Source organism: Lepidochelys kempii, chromosome 16, assembly GCF_965140285.1.
Source record: "Lepidochelys kempii isolate rLepKem1 chromosome 16, rLepKem1.hap1, whole genome shotgun sequence".
In the NCBI taxonomy this organism is placed as follows: domain Eukaryota; kingdom Metazoa; phylum Chordata; order Testudines; family Cheloniidae; genus Lepidochelys; species Lepidochelys kempii.
The window spans coordinates 13,948,937-13,966,547 of NC_136395.1; the positions used below are offsets into that span (position 1 = coordinate 13,948,937).

Sequence of the window (17,611 nt, forward strand, 5' to 3'; positions counted from 1 at the left end):
ATCCCTGGTTTACCTCCATCAGAATCATGTGTAACAAATCCCCATGCTGGAGGCAGAAGACAGTTATTATTAGAGCTGAAAAGGAGATAGTAGCATTCCTCCCCACCCCCCGCCAATATCCCAAGCTGCTTTAATTATTATGCTCCCTATTTCTTATAGAGAACTTTTATCAGTAGACTTCTAAGCTCTTCACAATCTTTCTAATGTATTTATCCTCACAACATCCCTGTGAGGTATGGAAGTATTATCCCTGTTTTTTACAGATGGGGAAACAGAGGTTAAGTGACTTGCCCAAGGTCACCCCAGAAAGCTGCAACAGAGGAGAGAATTGAACCTGAGTCTCCCACACACAAGGCCCTGACCACTGGACCACTACTTCAAGCCCACCTTAGTGAGGGGCCAGAACTAGAACCTTCATCTTTCAGGTCCCAAAATACTAGCCCTGATCAATTGAGCTAAAGGAGAACTCCCTCAGCTGGTGATGAATCTAAAAGATGGCTTACACAGATTTACCACCTCCGCATAACTATGCACCATTCCATTAATGAGAAAATATCTTAATACCAATTTTGCAGATGAAATCTCTATATGTACTTGTAGTATATGGAGACACAAAACAGATTAGGACTGGGGCGGGGGGGAGTGGGGTGGGAGAAAGAGAGATTTCATTCCAGTACCCATTCACATAAAAAACTAATCAGCCTCCATCTTGGGAAAACTTCTTTCCACTGCCAACTCCCACAGAGCCTTGTGACTTCTAACGGTACATAGCTATTCTCACATTGGCCACCTAGTGGCAATTAGCATAACAAAAATACAGACAACATTACAGTACGTCTCATAGATGGCACAATGTATACTATGCTTTTTCTAGTCTTAGTATTTCTATAATGGGTCAGATCCTCAGCTGGTGTAATTTGGCATAACTCTGCCAAGCTCTGCCAAATTATGTCAGCTGAGGATCTGACAGAAATATTTTTAAAGCCATTTTTAAAGGGCTAAATTCAACTACGTGAGTAGGCTGGAACTAATTCTACTTCGAGATGAGATTCCACTCACTGAGCTCCCCCAGAGGATGTCAAGTGACAAGACACTCAATCAGTGAAATATGAAAGAGCATTATAACACCCACAGAGCAACAGTTCATTGGCTGAAAGCACCTAAATGTCAGTGCAATGTTAGCTAGCAGCTTCGGAAAGCGGTTAACCCTTTCGTGTCTCATTCATGTTCCTGATACGGTCTGCTGGCTCGAGTGCCCTATCCTTGTCATGCTGCCAGTGCTGTGTATTGCCTCCAACTTCCCTTGGCGCTTGTTTCAGGACCAAGGAGTCTTTGCTCTTGGAACCATGCATAGGTGGGGGAGATGGGAATTGATTTTTCTTTCTTCAGAGGATCAAAGAAAAATAAAGAAGATGCCAAATAATAAATATTGGACTTTCAAACATGAGAAAGAGAAGGAGAAGCAGCAGCAGGGGGAACAAATCTCTTGGGATATCTTGCCGTCTGAATATACAATGTCTATTGCAAAGACTGGGTTGGGTATACAGTGTATAGAGATGTGGGTTTTACAAACAGAATCAACATGAAGACCTCTGGGAAATCACAGAATGTGTGTTTGCTTTATGGTTTGGCTAATATAAAATGTAATTTTTTTTTCCTTAAAGAAATTGATCCTTCTTCATTTTTTTAGCTCTGGTTTCGTTTTCCATATTCCTGTCGTTCAGGTCCCTGGTTTGAATTATTCCTGTTTATGTGAAAGAGGCTAATAACACTCGTCTCCTCTGTGTCTCTCAATAATTATAGGCCTTCCAGAAAAGTTGGTTTTACAGTGGAAATTTGATAAAGATTTTAAAAGATTTTATTAGAAAGGATTTGGCTCCCACACAATTATCAGCTGTAAAAGGTGCTTTGCCCACCTCCTCTCGGGAAAGTGCTATTGATCATTGTACAAAAGGAAGACGTTTGCACACAGAGAAAAGAAGTTGGGGCCTCATTGCCTTTTAAACTTTGATGATAAAATTGCATCTAAAGTGTCCCTTGATCGCCTTAACTCCGCTGGTCTGCACTAATTAGGATGGAGCAAGCCGTACCTAGAGAGAGGAACATGGCTCATAAATCCACCTGTGCTGGGCAGAGCCTGGAACAAGGGAAAGATCCAATAGCTGATTTATAGAGTGAGCTTTGATTAAGAGGAACAACCTGATCCTTTTGTTTGGCTGATTGCACCAGATACCTTATAAAGCTCTGGTACAGTCAACAAATCAGACACGCGCCTTTAAAAATAGCTGCCCTTTTAAAGTTGAGTTATAGTTTTGAAAGCCTTGCTTTAAAATATTCCATGGGATCATCATCCTGTTGCCGATCCTAGAGAGATTAGTTTAATATCAAAGCCAAGAAGTATGGAGAGAATCATTTTGCTCTTGGCTATCTGAGTCTGTCTCCTTAATTCATTAATTAAGTGTGTTTTGGTCCCAACCCAGATTGAGGCCCTATTGTGCCGGGCACTGATCGTACGCACCAGCACACAGTCCATCCAAAACCACATGAAACTTTCACCATTGAGCACTACCTAGGTCTTATTCCATAGTCAGGATACACATAAGGTGAAATCCTGGCCCCTCTGAAGTCTGTTTTGCGGTATATTTTGAAATTTGAACTTTGCATTCCTATTTCAGTCAAAAGGCAATATCAAAATGTTGCAGAAAATAAATTTTGTTTTCCTACCGTTTCTACTTGGGGATGTTAGGTGCACATTGCACCGACAATGCAGAGCAGGTCAGAATATGGCCCAATGCTTTTAAAGCATCAAAAAAGGCCAGGATGGATTCCCCCGTAGGCAGCCAAGTCAGTGCACAAGAGTGTATAGTGTGTTATGTGCTTTTTATAGTGACAGGATTCTCGGCATATGGTATTTTGGATGATATTTCAGTTTTATTCTGTACTTATCTGATGTCAGAAAAGTACATATTAAGTCTTCAAAAAGGAGGGGGGGGTTAATCAGCTTATTATAGGCTTCCATGTATAATAAAGCATTTATCTGGCAGTAAACCCTGAATCCTAAAGGAGTTCATTGTAAAGTGACAGATTCAGGTCAGGGACATTAATGAACAGCCGATTGATGTGTGACGCATAATGATTGGGGAAGATGGCATTTCAGTTTTACAGAAGAACACCGGAACGTAGGAGTTGCCAGGCCCGATATCCTGCCACTGGTAGTGGCCAGTACCTGATGTTTCAGAGAAATAGGAAGTGTGTAGAGAAATGCCTTCCTTAACCCCCCTCCTCCACAGGATCAGCTTGCACCCTGAGGCATGAGACCTGATTTCACTATATGACCTTAGCTCCTTTAGCTGTAAATGCAGAAAAGCAGGGTGGTCCATTGGATAAGGGGACTTAAAAAAGGAGACCTCTTTTTTTCCCCCACCTACAGCTCTTTAAGCAAGTTTCCCATCCCATTACATGTCTAGATTATGTTTCAGAGTAACAGCCGTGTTAGTCTGTATTCGCAAAAAGAAAAGGAGTACTTGTGGCACCTTAGAGACTAACCAATTTATTAGAGCATAAGCTTTCGTGAGCTACAGCTCACTTCATCAGATGCATATTGTGGAAACTGCAGCAGACTTTATATATACACAGAGAATATGAACCAATACCTCCTCCCACCCCACTGTCCTGCTGGTAATAGCTTATCTAAAGTGATCATCAGGTGGGCCATTTCCAGCACAAATCCAGGTTTGCAGGGATTGTCTCTCACTATGTGTGTGTTGAGTGTCTATCACAATGAGTCCCAGAGGTTTGGTCCCCATAAACCCACTGACCTTTAATATCATTGACAGACCCCCTTATTTTTCCCATTTTACTGGGGCTGCTGCAAGATATTTATATGACACTGCCCTGGAAAACCACTCAGCTAATGCAGAAGGCAGCTGCCCCTTTGTTAATGCTGTTCTAAGCGGCAACTCGAGGCAGAGACTTTGTTTTCTTATGTGTCCATACCGCACCTAGCACAATGGGGTCCTGGCCTATGACTGAGGTCCCTTGGTACTTCTGCAATACAAATAACCATAATGAAATTATTAGTAATACCGTGCACATGCTCTGTAAAGTTCACTGGCTACCAGCTTGTTTCTGGGTGCAATGCAAAGTGTCTGTCTTGGTCTATAAAGCCCTATATGCTTTGGATCCTGGCTGCCTTGGAGTTTCATCTCGTTATGCACTGTCCCACCAGTTGAGATTAGCAGGGATACTCATGCTAACGGGCCCAATTTTAAACTCTGGGCTCTCGAGGCATAGGAATTCATAGAGGGCTCAGACCTACAAGGGGCTGAGCACTCTGGCCCTGATCTGGAAAAGCACTTAAGCATAGGCAGAACTCTCTGCTTTCCCTGTGCTTAAAGTTAAGCAGGTGCTTAATGCTTTGCTGGATTGGGGCCAGAGTGCTCAGCACCTTGCAGGCCTGAGCCCTGAAGTGATCCGCCTAAGCCCAATTATCTTGACTTTCAGAACAAACTGCAAGGCTTTCTTATCTACATAGGCAATTTCCTGAGTGAGCTGTCGGCCTGCACTGAACTTTTTTCAGCAGTCTTCACCTCAGCAATGAAGGTGCATATGAAACCACCACAGGGTGGGCAATGAAAATGATTAGGTTTCCACATGAAAAGAGATGGAAAACACTGGGACTGGTTTGTATATAGAGAAGAAATGAAGAAAGGTATATGATACAGGTATACAAATGAATGAATGGCATAGAGAAGGCAAATCGGGTGCCCCTATCTATTCTTTCTTGTTATTACAAGAAAAAGGGAATAGTCAATTAAAATGAAATACAGCACATGTAAAACTGATTGAAGGAAAATTTCTTTTTTAAATAGTACATAATTAAACTGTAGAAATCACTGCCACAAGACAGCACTGAGGATAAGAAGTTAGCAGGATTCGAAATAGGCTGTGATGAGGTGTGCCAGGTGTTTGCTGTCCCTTGCCTGTGGCCCAGATGCCCTGGCACACCCCACTATCAGAAGGTGTCCTGGTGTAAGGGAAGAGCAGCAAGTTTGGACCTCCAAGGCTTGCCTTGAGAGACTTCCCATGATCAGATGCTGGCAGAACCAAAGAGAGTTGGTCCTCCAGAGCCTAGAAGGGCTGGGTGCAGGTAGAAACCAATCCAGGCCCAGTAGGCTAAATTAAAAAATGGCTGGCTGCTTCTATCAGAGGCCAGTTCTGACTGAAGCAAGGACAGGAAAATGTGTTTCTTTCAGTCCTAACTTGGCCAGGGTCAGGGCCCAACCTTTACAATATTGGCCTTGGGTATCTATGAAAGGTTATTTTTTTATGTTTTGGACTTCAAGTATCTGACCTAGGCATGTCTATGGACAGTGAGAGTATTCAAGCTACATTAGACAGGACATTATATTTAAGAAGAGATGTAAAACCCACATGCTTCAGGGGATAAGCCCGCCACTAAATGAGAGGGGTTAGGAAGAAATACACCATGGGCAAGTAATTCCAAAATTGTCCTGTACAGAGTTTCCTGTGCCTTCCTCTGAGGCATCTATCATGGTAGACTGTCAGAAATATGATACTAGAAGACAGGCCAGTGGTTTGAGCTGTCGTGGCAATTCCTTCATTCCTGTTTGTATAAAGTCCTTTTTTCCCCCCTAGTGTAGTTACTTTCAGTTTGTGATGGCTTTCAGTCATGTGTTTGTAAATACCCTTGATGAACAAATTAACTAATTAATTAGGCCAATAGTATGGAACAGTTCTTCCTCAGACAAAAGGCTTGATCCTGCTCTCAAATGCACTATTGTAAATTAGGATTTAACCCAGTTGAAATTAGTAGATTTTTCACTGGTGCAAGATCCAAATTAGAGCCATAATGAACAGAAATGAAACCTGGATGAAAATCCTGGGTTCAAACTCCATCTTAGCTTTCATGGGAGGGTCAGAATCCAAATCAAAACCCAGATTCAGGTCTTTGGCCCCTGCTTGGTTAATGAATCAAAACAAAACCCTGGATCCTAATGCCTTAAAGGAAAGGTTTCAAATCCAGGTCTGAATTTCGCAGTTTAGGGCATTCCTGACCCTTTGTGCATGACAAAATAATATTTAATTGGTGCCATGTCATTACTAAAAACACAGAGCCGCGTCCCAGCTTTAGTTACACCTCCGTGCACTACAGTGCCTGGAGTTGTACTCCAGTAACCAGGTTGTAACTGAGTTCAAGGTTTGGTCCCCTATTTCCAAAAACAAAACTGGAATAAGTCTTTCTTTATTTGTTGCGAATTTCTGTTGTGTTTTCTCCCTCTACCAGAACCAGCAAAGACTTCCCCCTGACCCCCAGCTCTTCAGTCCCTTGGGCAGGCGTCAGGATTGTAAATGAAAGTTTGGTTTGTCACAGGACTGCAACAGCAGCAATTAATGCCATGGCAAAGCTCTTTGCTGCTTTCCATATGTTGCTAAGCAACTTGCTGGGAAATGGGACCGATCCCGACACCCGGGTTTGCCAGAGAAGGTAGACGAAAGCTTGCTGTCTTTTCAGAGTTTGGTCTTGGGGATTGAAGCACTGGATGGGGTCTGAAGACATGAAGGTTCCATTCCTGGCTTTGTGCAAACTCCCTGTGTATGATGGGCAAGCCACTTAACTGACCTGGTGTCCGTATTCCCTACCTGCAAAATGGGGGTGATAATCCTTTGTTGGTCATGTCTGTCTAGACTGTAAGCTCTTATGAATTATGCGACTGTATAGCCCTGAACTCCATTGTGGTCTCTAGGTGCTACTGTAATATAACAATAGTAAGAATCATTTCTGTCTGTCTGGACACGCTTTGCATCTTTGCCTCTTGAATTTGCCAGCCCCAGGGTCCTTTAGCAGCACTTCCTCTCACGCCAGTGCCCCTCAGTTTGTCGACTTTCAGTTCCACTCCGTACAAACCGCTCTTCTATTTGCAGAGCTTAGCCACTGAGACATGTTTGTGCTCTTGAGCCCAGGCTGGGCTTTTTTTCCCACTTCCAGAAACCAACCCTGTCGATGGTGTGGGTGGAGGGTGTTCAGAACATAGGTAGCCAAGCTACCAAAGAGGAGTGTGCATGTCACACATTTGCTCTGAAACTCTGATAAGAAAATCACTTCATTAGAGCTGGTTGAAAATCTGTGGATGAAACTAGAAGAAACTTTGAAATGTCAGAATTTCCCATGGAACAGAAATTCTATTTTCCAACCAACTGTACCTCTGATTTGTTCTCACATGCTGTTAACAGACCCCACACCTTCTTTTCCCTACTTAGTGAATGTTACAGTGAATGACCAATTATTAATTAATAATGATTTTATTACTGTTATTCCATAACATACCCAGCAGCCATCTTTCCCACCTGGAACATTTAGGTACCAGGTGGGACCAGACAGATTTCTACTCTCCATTATGTTTCTGGCCCTGATTCTCATTTTCACTCAGATATTTCACTACAATACTTGCATGAAAAGGTTTTCTGCCAAAAAATGGTCTTTTAATAAAAACGGAACATTTTTTGCCCCAAAAATTGTTGCCGCTGAAATTTTCCCATCTCTTGTGAAATTTTCTGTTTCTTTTTAACCAAGATTTTTATTATAATAGGTTTCCATTTTATTTATTTATTTTATTTATTTATTGTTACTGGAAACCCCATTTTCTTGCTGAAAACCTGAATTCTGGTAAACGAAAATTTTTGAACAGGACTACAATAAAAAATTTATTTAAAAAGAAATCTTAGAAAATTTCACAAAAAAGGAGAAAGGGGGCCAATTTGGACACTGCAAAGTGGAAAGAATTTTGAAATTTCAAGCATTTCTGTGAAATCCTTTTCTGATTTTTGACCAGATCCGGTTAAATTATATTTAAACCCAGTTTAAGGCCCCCCCTTTACACTGGGCACAAAGATTATATTTCCCCCGTAGTTTAAAGCCCATCCAGCTAACATGTCTTCAGATGAGTTGACTTGTGTCTTGTCAAGGTTTCTCGGTTGCATTAAGCTAACTCAACTGAGATAATACGATTGAAAAATACCTCCTGTTTTTCCTTAGTGCAACTGAGAACCTGGCCCTTGGCATATGAGAGATGTGTAGACTCATCTCTGACCTGAATTTACAATCTCACTGTTACTTCTTCTCTTTCTTCCCACTCCTTCCATTGCCCTGGGCAAGCTTGGTACCAGGCCCCTACACATGAAAGCCCCCTACAGCAAGAGCTTCCTTTTCTGACCAGTGCCATCCCTGATGACTATACACTAGTGGCCAGACCTCCCTCATCCGTGGTGTTCTCACTCCTTGAGCCACCTCCACCTTGGATTCCCCATCTCTTAAACTGCTGTTTGTGTTTTTGAGAGAGAAAGGGAGGAGGGAGTGAGACAGGGATGAAAGAAGTAAGACAGACAGGAAGAGAGAGAGAGATGGGTAAAGAGGAAGACTACAGGGAGAAAAGGAGGAAATGGGATGAGCCTAGTGCCACGGGACCATGTGGACTGACTTCTGACCTATGCACTGGGGCAATTTAACATGTCAAGAACTTTATAACCCAGAACAATGGATGAATTCCCAGGCGGGCAGGTGATGAGAAGAAACTCCTGGTCCCTGAACAACTCCTTTGATGGATGGAATTAGATACCATGCCTCAAACATCCGGTGTTTCCATGACTTCTTTGTAAATGGAAGGTGCTGAGTTTTCGTCCCTGACATCAAATGGCCTGGGTCAAATCCCGGTCTGAGTGAAGTCAATGAGAGTAGGATCTGTACCCCAGCTATTGCATGGCTCCTCTGTGCATGGGGGACTCTGGACTGGAAGGTTTTTGAGGAAGTATCTCTGGTTGGGTGTGTATCCCCATGCGTCTCCATTTCTTCCCAAGTACCGGTCCAGCCCAGGCTGAAAAAGACTGAGGGTTCACCACCCTGCTATAATCCATTGGTGGTCTAAATCCAGCCCACAGCCAACAGGAGTCCACATCATAAAACCCACAGGGCATTAACTGGAATCCTTGCTGGCACTCAGCTGAGAGGCCAACGATGGAATGGAGCATGGAGACTGACCATCCGTCTCATCCTGACAGGTCAGGATTCAGGTACGTTGGCAGGCTGGCGTGTGGGGAAGTTTGTATTGTTGCTGCCCAGACAGAACCTTATCTTCAGTGCATAAACAAGAGGTCTTTTGGGCATTCAATATAACACTCTACTAGCACAAAGCTCACTCAGAAAATAAATCAGGAGAAAGTGGCCCTACTGATTACATTTTCTGTTCCTGACCTAACGCCTCTATTTCTGAACGCTGCCCCAGATATTCAAGGGGCAGGTGCTGGTTTGGTTTTCTAAGAGAGCTGATTGATGTTTTTCACACAGAAATGGGAGGGGAAGGGTGCTTACATTTTTTTAAATGGCCCTTTCTGAAGCACCAACCTTTTCATCAAAACGTCTCAGCATTATCAAAACTCTCTGGGACGGAGGTTGTGAAATTTCCCGTTATATTTTTTTTCACTCATTTTTCCATTTAAAGCATTTCCCACTTTTTTTTAAAAAAAAATCTGGTTTTTGGTACAAAAAGGCAGTTTTTTGATAAAGAAAAAAAATGAAAAAGATGATTGGCAAAAATTATGGCAGAAACTGTTAGGGAAACCAATAAATGGGTCCATGTTGAGCCTTGCACAACTCTGAAATGTAATGAAATTATTTTCCAATTTATTTCCTAATCCTCCACCTTCCAGCTGGACGCATTCCAGATCAACCCTCGTGATTCTCAGCTTTCAGGCACCAGGCAGCAGTGTCTATGGCCTGTGCCATTTTTCCTTTTTCACCAACCACCAAGGGGTGGATTCATCAAGAAAAATGCATTAGTGTGAGACAGGAGTAAACAGCTTGCATCACTTTTCTAGTAGCGGGAGTGGAGAATTAGCTGATGGTCCCCTGTGCACCAGGCACCATCTGCAGAATGCTCTCGTAAGTGGTTTTCGGCAAGTGGGTGAAAGGAGCGGCCTGTTTGTGATGGCAGTGAAACACAGCACTTAAGACCAGTGCAGCTGTCACAAGGACATGCACAAACAAATTGTCCTGAAGGTGGATGATGGATCAGTAGGTAGGAATGAAGGGTGGTAACTGAACAATAAACTCTTATTCCTCTCTCAGATTTCCTGGACCCTTTGAGGGAGAGAAGGTTCCATCATTGGCTTCCAGGGGGAAAACCGGCCACTGGGCCTGGGAGCAAGAGCACCAAGGGACATGGGCATCAGAGCACTGGTGTCACCTCAGCCACACAAGAACCAGCATTATGCACCCAGCTACTAAGAGCCCCACTCTCATGGTTTGTGCCTGATCCTGACCCCACTGAAATCAATGGCAAAATGGCTGTTGACTGAAACAGCAGCAGGCCCCTTGCACACATTTTACAGGAATAAAATTGGACACTGGCAGGAAGGTTTCCACCCTGTGTTCCCTGCTCTCATTCTCCCTCATCCATCCGTTCTTACCCCACCTTTGCAAAAAGCTGTTTTGCTCCAGGTCTTATGCCTTGCTCTGGTTGCCCTTGAAATTGCTGAGGGGAGACTGGCTGGCGGGGTGACGAGGGTCATGCCCTTTGCCTCTCGTGAGGGCAGAGATGTGAAGGTCCAGACTCTGCCCGGTGATTTCATTTGATAGCTAATTAATGGCCTCCCCTCGTTTCCATGGCAACCCCATGCTTTGCTCCGAGCCCTGATCCAAACGGGCATTCTGCGTGCTCCCAGTGCCTGAGCATCAGCATACGAATGAGACATGCTGACGTTACCCGCTTGCCGCCACATCAGGCTGGCAAGGCTGTAATTGAATTTACAAAGTTTCCCAGCAAGCTTGTGGCAGATCCTCCCCTCTGTCCAGGAGCAATGGGTTTCAGCAGTGCTCTCCCCAACCCCCCACTCCCCCACCCATTGCTGGAGGGAGTGTAACGAAGACCCATCAAGCTTGGTCCCTTCCATGCTTTACCTCCGAGAAGGGGAGGTTTTGCTTTTGTTTTTACTTTGGATCCCTATTGTAATACAAGGGAAAATTAAGCATTAGGGAATATATCGTAAGGGGCAATCCTGCACTGCGTTCAATGGAGAGGCTAGACTAGATGTAGCCTTAAAGCTTGGCCCCTAATTCCCTACAGTGAAGGGAGAGGTAGCTGAGGATATGGCTACAACGTCACACTTGTGCAGTCAGACACGTTGGGTGCGTCTAGTTTTCTGGGTGGAGGGACCTTCTGGAGTACCCCTATTTCTTCCCCATTAGTGACCCTTCCCTCCTAGACCTTGTGTCATGGTGAGCCTACTTCCGGCCAAGGAATGGGGGTTGGACATGGTTCTCTCCAAAGCCAATCAGTGCTGCTTTGAGTACTGATTTGGGCCCCTCGAGAGGGATACAGGACACTTTCTCCCTCTGCCACCACCTAGGAGATGTGACATGCCTCTACACCTTTCACAGCTTGCAGAGCAAAGGACCTAAACATGGGCCAGTACAACCAGCTTTCCCTGGACGCTGGATGAGATTGTCATATGTGTTTCTTCATGGAGCATATGGGGCATGGAGCATAGAAGGAAACAGAGAGCACAAAACACTGTACAAAACCAGGCAAATTTCCCATTAGTAAAACAGAGCATGAAATCTTCCTTGCTGCATAAACAGTGCCTGCCCCTGGACCCACCTGCCCTAGGAGAGCAAAACATGGTGTAAGTGCTATCTCTATCAATTCTTCTCTCAGGAACCCAACCTGTGTTTATTTCTTTTTCTTGTGAGTCTGAGACTTGGTTTAAGCCCAGTATGTTGGCTGAGCTACCAGAGAGTTGTAATTTTTTTTATCCTGAAGGACAAAATAATTGATCCACAACATTTTGTCTTCATTTCATGATGCAATGACACACTGCCATGTTGCGACATCATTCCGTGTTGATGCCAGACAAAGATTCCACATTGTATTGATGTGGCATTGCATAATGATACCATGTAATAACATCATGCCTCATTAAATAAGTTTTGGACACCAAGGGGCGTCTATGTTAGACTTTTTTCCAAATAAAACTTTCCTTTTTTGCTACCCAGGGTCCAACTTCAACAGTAGTAGCAATTGCTGAAGTGCTAGTGGTCATCAGTGACTGACATTTTAACCCTTGAGTTCTCTAAATTTGCTTAGAGCAGGTCTAGAAAACAGTGATTGAAAACTCTGGTGGCTGCCAGTGCCATGTCTACGCTAAAGTTCCCATTTTGGTACCACCAGTTTCCGCCTAACGTAAATAAAACTACAGAGATTGAGCACCCCAGGAAGTCAATAGGAGATTTATGTATGTCCTAATTGTTCTGCAAACAAACACAGGACAGGCTTTGGAAAAATGGGTCTGCTGATGGATTTCTGGTTGAGTGGCAACTCCTCTTGCTATTGATGACTAGACCTGGGTGAATAATTCCTAAGGAATAATTATCTGATGAATTTCATTTCTTTTTCTGATAGCAAATTTCACTATTCCAGATGATACACCAAATCATATCAGTGAATCCTTCTTGGTCTGTAGGTTGTTCAAGAACAATATTTGGTATTTTAAATGTATTACTATCATTCTTAACTTTCAACTCTTTTGATTGGTCCGGTAGATTACATGGTATGTTCCTGATCCTTGACTGGGTGGATGTAATTTTTAGAAACACAGTTTCCACTGCAAATACTCATAATTACAAATGTGAAATTTGCTTCTTATGAATACTCTCCATTATTTGCTTAAAAATGACTGCTTTCTAATGTGAGCATGTTCCCTGGCAGGTATAGGCATGGAAACAAACACAAGAGAAGTCACAAATGTAACTGACTCCCCATCAAACACACAGCTTGGGCTGACCGCAGGATTTTACTCTTTCTTCTCTTGGTAGCAGCTCAGAGTAGTTTGGTTATAGCCCCTCCCTAGCTAGTTTGTTTGTGGGTTTCTCTAAATAAGTGTATGTTTCTTTCAAGGTTAGCTAATCCTCTCCCCTCCTCTTTGGCGCACAGTAGAGATGAGCCTGAACCAAAACACTGCAAACTGAACTCTGAGTCTGAATCCAGATTTAATTGTCCAACTTGATGCCGGGTGTCAATACACTCCATGGATAAAATTTTCAAAAACACCTACGTTACAAAATTTAACCCCATATCTTTGCTGTGGGCCTATCCAAAACCGTAGATCCAAACACTTCTGAATTTCAGGGTTCAGGGTCCAAATCTGAACTTTTTTGAGCTGAAATATTAAAACACAAAGCAGCTCAGGAACCACGGTTTAGGTTCAGGTCTGTCTCTAGGTCTCAATTCCAGCTTGTTCGAAGATACTGCTTTATTGCCTAAAGTGACCAGGTCAAGTAGCTGTATTTCTCCTGTTAGGCACTACACCGCCTTATTTTTTGGTGATTCCTCACCAAAACCTGTTGAAATCAGTCTCCCCCACCCCATCTTCAGTGGGTTGTGGATTGTGCCCTGAGTCTTCAATTATCTGCTCTGTGGGATTTTTGAAAAACAATAGAAATATATATTCCCAGTGCAAAACTTTACCCAGCCTAGTTACATTTTGATAATTCAACCTATTTTACTTCTGTTTTGCTTTTGTGATTTTGGGAGATTGGTCTGTTCTGTTCTGTTCTTCTTCTTCTTTTTTTCAAATGTTGAGGTCACTTTGATGACAGTTTGCAACAATCTGTCTCTTTCTTATGGGGCAAAGAGTTTAGTGTCTGCAGACGAAACCTGGATATTGTTTGTAGAGAGAAGGGGGGACAAAAAAGGGACTGTGTATGTTTGTGTGTGCGCGATTGTGTATATCGTATATGTGAAAAAAACTCAACTTGTATATTTTCCAAAGTGACTAATGATTTTGAGTGTCTCTGTTCTTTGGTGCTTGACTCGAGACACTTGCATTTGTGTAGCTGCAGTTGTATAGCTGGGGTAAATTGTCATAGATCTATTGACTTCAATGGAGCTTTGATCAATGGTGTCAATGGAGCTCTGACCATTTGGCTCAGCTGGGGATTTGCCCCAGTAGAGGTCCTGGTCCTTCAAAGGGGCTGATTTTCAGACAGTGCTGAGCACCAGCCCACTGGTAAGATATTTCAAGTTGGGCGCCCGAAGATGGAGACACCCCAATTCCTAGTCTCTTTGGAAAATGTAGTCCTTCCCACCTCCTTGTGCATGCAAGCCACAGCTATTACTCTCAAAGGACTGCCATCACCTCCCTTCCAGAGACAAAGTTCATCACAGGAGGGGTGAATAATTAAACATCAAGCTGGTATAAACCTCAACAGAAGAAATATCTTTTATCTTTTGGCCATTTACTCCCACTAGAAATAATGGCAGTTCTTTTACATTTAAATGTAATTCTTGGTTGGTTGGTTTGTCTTGGCACCTGCATAGCAGAAATCTTTACAATTCATTACAGAAACGTCCCTCCCCCAGCTCTGATCCTCCCTCGGATTTATTTTTGCAGCACCTGAGTCCTAACAAGCAACACCCTCAAGGTCGAGAGAGAGTAAGATGTGACCCATTTATGATGGATTATAGAAATAACAAACATGCCTGGCAGTTTTATACAGCTGCTAGAACGGGTTTAGTTTCCAACAAATGAAGAATTTCCTCTTCCCGCCCCCCCCCTTTTTCCGTATATTAATTACATTTTACAAATTTTCTTTTCTTTTCTTTCCCCTTTCCTTGTTTCCTTTTTCTTTTCATTTTTTTTTTTATACAGTGAAAGGATCAGTTACTGATGTGTCCACAGAAGAGTCTGGGTTAGCAGAGTTTGGCTGTCATCTGGTCCGACTGTTTGAGGATCTCGGTGTTGTACAGGTCTAGTGCATGGTTCACGCGGATGATCTCGCTGTTGGTCAATTTCAGGCGGTGCTTGAGCATACAGGAGAACAGATCCAGCTGGGGCTTACCCGGCGCCACGGGGGGGGCCAGTCTGTTGATTCGGTCCCGAATGTCCAGCAGCAGGAGCATGACGGAGGACGAGGAGTAGAACTGCCCACCTTGGGTGTACGACTGGTTGACCTGCTGCACAGCACTGCGCAGCAGGTCGGCGTTGAAACGCAGGCTGTAGCCGTAGACCTGCACGTCCGAGATCTTGATGTAGAACTGACGCTTGCTGGGGTCAGAGAGGTCCACGGGCCCTTGGCCCGTCTCGTTGCGCAGCAGGGAGGGCAGCCGAGTCCGGCTGCGTAGGTAGATGTGGACAGTCTCAAAAAAGGTTTTCCATCGGTTGCCCAGCAGCAAGGTCCAGTTGTAGCACTGGCTGTTCTGGAGGCGGCTTTTCTCCCAGCGCGGGTAGCCGAATTCCCCAAAGGGCATGTTCCAGCCCTCCGAGTGGCTCCCGCTGAAGGGGTTGACGTAGACAAAGAACAAAGGGTCCAGGCTGCTGTTGCGCATCTGGCATAGGCGCAGGGAGATGCCGAGCACCATGTGGATCAAGTCCATCCGGTTCTTGCTGCTCTTCAGGGTGAGGGACATACGCTTGCGCCACCTGGGGTCGAAGAAGGTGTCCAGGCGGATCTCGTTGCTGATGAAGGTGGCGTGCACGTAGAGGCGGGAGTCCATTTTCTGCAGCAGATACTTCAGCTCCAGATCCTGGAAATCCAAGTCTGTCTCAAAGCTGACGAACTGCTCACTGCGCTCCGAGTCCACGTTCTGCGGCTCGCAGCGGCCCCGATACAGCTTGTAGCCCTTGTTGCACGAGCCGCAGAGGGAGATGTTGGCCAGACTACACATGGCGCAGCTGTTGTTGCCCCCAATGATGCACGGGATGGGGCGTTGGCACAGGGTGGTGCTGCCGTGGCACACGCAGCTCCGTTGGCTCTCCAGGAAGGTCCCCCAGAACCCATTCTCGTTGCAGTAGAGCAGGGACTGAACCCGAGTAAGCCACTGCTGTATTGTCCTGCAAACAGGAAAACGAGAACTTTAGCCTCAAGGCTACAGATGGGCTCTTACAATTGAAGCTGCGCCCCTATTAAGGGTGGGGTGGGTCTGTGAGGCAGGGTTTCAGAAGCTGCATGTTCTGGCGTCTGGCATTTGATACATCCTGGTCCAATCTCCTTCCAGGTGGAGAATTAGCCTCCTCCTCCACTGGAGGATAAATGCCCTTTAAGAAATAGCTCTGGGGCAGATTCCCTATCCTGCATCACTCCCTTTGCGCTGCACAGACCATGCAAAAGAAAGACCAGCTGGCCTCAATTTCTTGCTGGGGGTTCACCAGTGTCCATGAGTCATCTGTGGGAGTGGAACTGAGAAGCCCAACAAGGGGTTGCAGGGAAAGGCCCCTTTCACTATCCCCAGCTGGCAGCTGGTTCCTTGGGGATCATTACCAACTGCTGCAGGTTATAACAGCTTCTCTAGGCTGAGACTGGGCAGTGACTCAGGGCATCCTCCTAACCAGCCCCTTGCTATCCCTCCCTTTTCAAAAAAAAAAAAAAAAAAAAGAGCTCACAATGTAATGAGGCAAACCCCTCTGGACCCTTGATCAGCTGATGGTGCACAGGTGAGTGATGCCAGAAAAGAAGCCAGAGGCTTGGGTGTGTGGTCATAGTCCTGCTAGTCCTGTAATGTTGTCTTTCTGACTGACCACCGCTTCGTACCTCCTTTCTAACCAGCCCTCCCCAGAACTCCTTGCGCAGCTGCCCCTCCCCCCTCACTAATGAATACTTCATTGTCTCCTCTGGGCAAAAAACGTTCTTGATTGGGCTGTAGTCAGAGGACTGGCTAATGACAAATTAGGATTCAGTCCCTGCAGAACAGGAGGAGTGATTATGGACAGAAGCTCTCAGAGCTGGATTAGTGAAATTCATGGCACCTGCATAGCCTGACAGCCGAAGAATCATTAAGCTGTGAGCTGTATCAAAGAAGGCATTAAATGATACAGCAGCAAAGAACAGCAAAAGGACTCAAGGAAGAGAAGAGAAGAGAAGAGAAGGGAGGGGTGAGGGAGAGAGGGGTGGAGGAGACAGAGAAATGGAAGGGAAGATATAAATAAGGAAGAGGGGAGAGATGTGGAAAAGAATTAGAAGCAGAGAGGGAAGGAGGGAGAGGTTAAGGAGGAGTGTGAAATAGAACAGAGGAGAGAAAAGGCAAATGGAAAGAGAGAAATTGACAAAAGGAGAAACAGAAGGGGGGTAGAAAAGAGAACCATGCAAGGGGGGTGGGGATATAAAGCAGAAAGAAACTGAGTGAAAGGCTCAAACTGAGAGGGACAGGGAAGCGAAATGATTTAATAGGAAAATGCTGAAGGCTGAGAAGTGTGAAGGGACCATTAGCACATTCCTCACTTGGCATGAAGCTGCCAGGGTCTCTCCCCCCCATAACAGCTAACCAGAACTGTCCTGAGAGTGGGAAAAGGCAGAGAGAGGCTAGGGAACTTGGAAACAAGACATTGACATCTAAAACGTCACTTTCTTGTCCTGACTGGAAAGTAGGACACTATGCTCGAGTCAGGGAAGGAGTCAGCATCCATGTCCCCCTTGTCCTGAAGTGCTCTAACCACTTGACCCCCTGACTACAATATAGGTGGATCACCTTCCCCTCAAGGAAGCACAATTCATTGCTTCTGCTGTACATGGCAATCTAAATATAAAACTGCAGCATTAGAGCAT

The 17,611-nt window shown here is 44.7% G+C and overlaps 1 protein-coding gene across 4 annotated transcripts in view; it reads right to left on the reverse strand.

The window, feature by feature from the left end:
• Positions 1 to 14,268: 14,268 nt before the first annotated feature.
• The window catches only part of BRINP1 (BMP/retinoic acid inducible neural specific 1), a 93,078-nt gene continuing 89,735 nt past the window's right edge, over positions 14,269 to 17,611 (reverse strand). For all 4 annotated transcript variants that reach the window (XM_073314213.2, XM_073314211.2, XM_073314212.2 and 1 more), the window contains one exon: positions 14,269 to 15,903. In XM_073314213.2, coding sequence (XP_073170314.1) covers positions 14,763 to 15,903 — 1,141 coding nt within the window. In that variant the 3' untranslated portion in view covers positions 14,269 to 14,762. The remainder of the gene's footprint in view (positions 15,904 to 17,611) is intronic.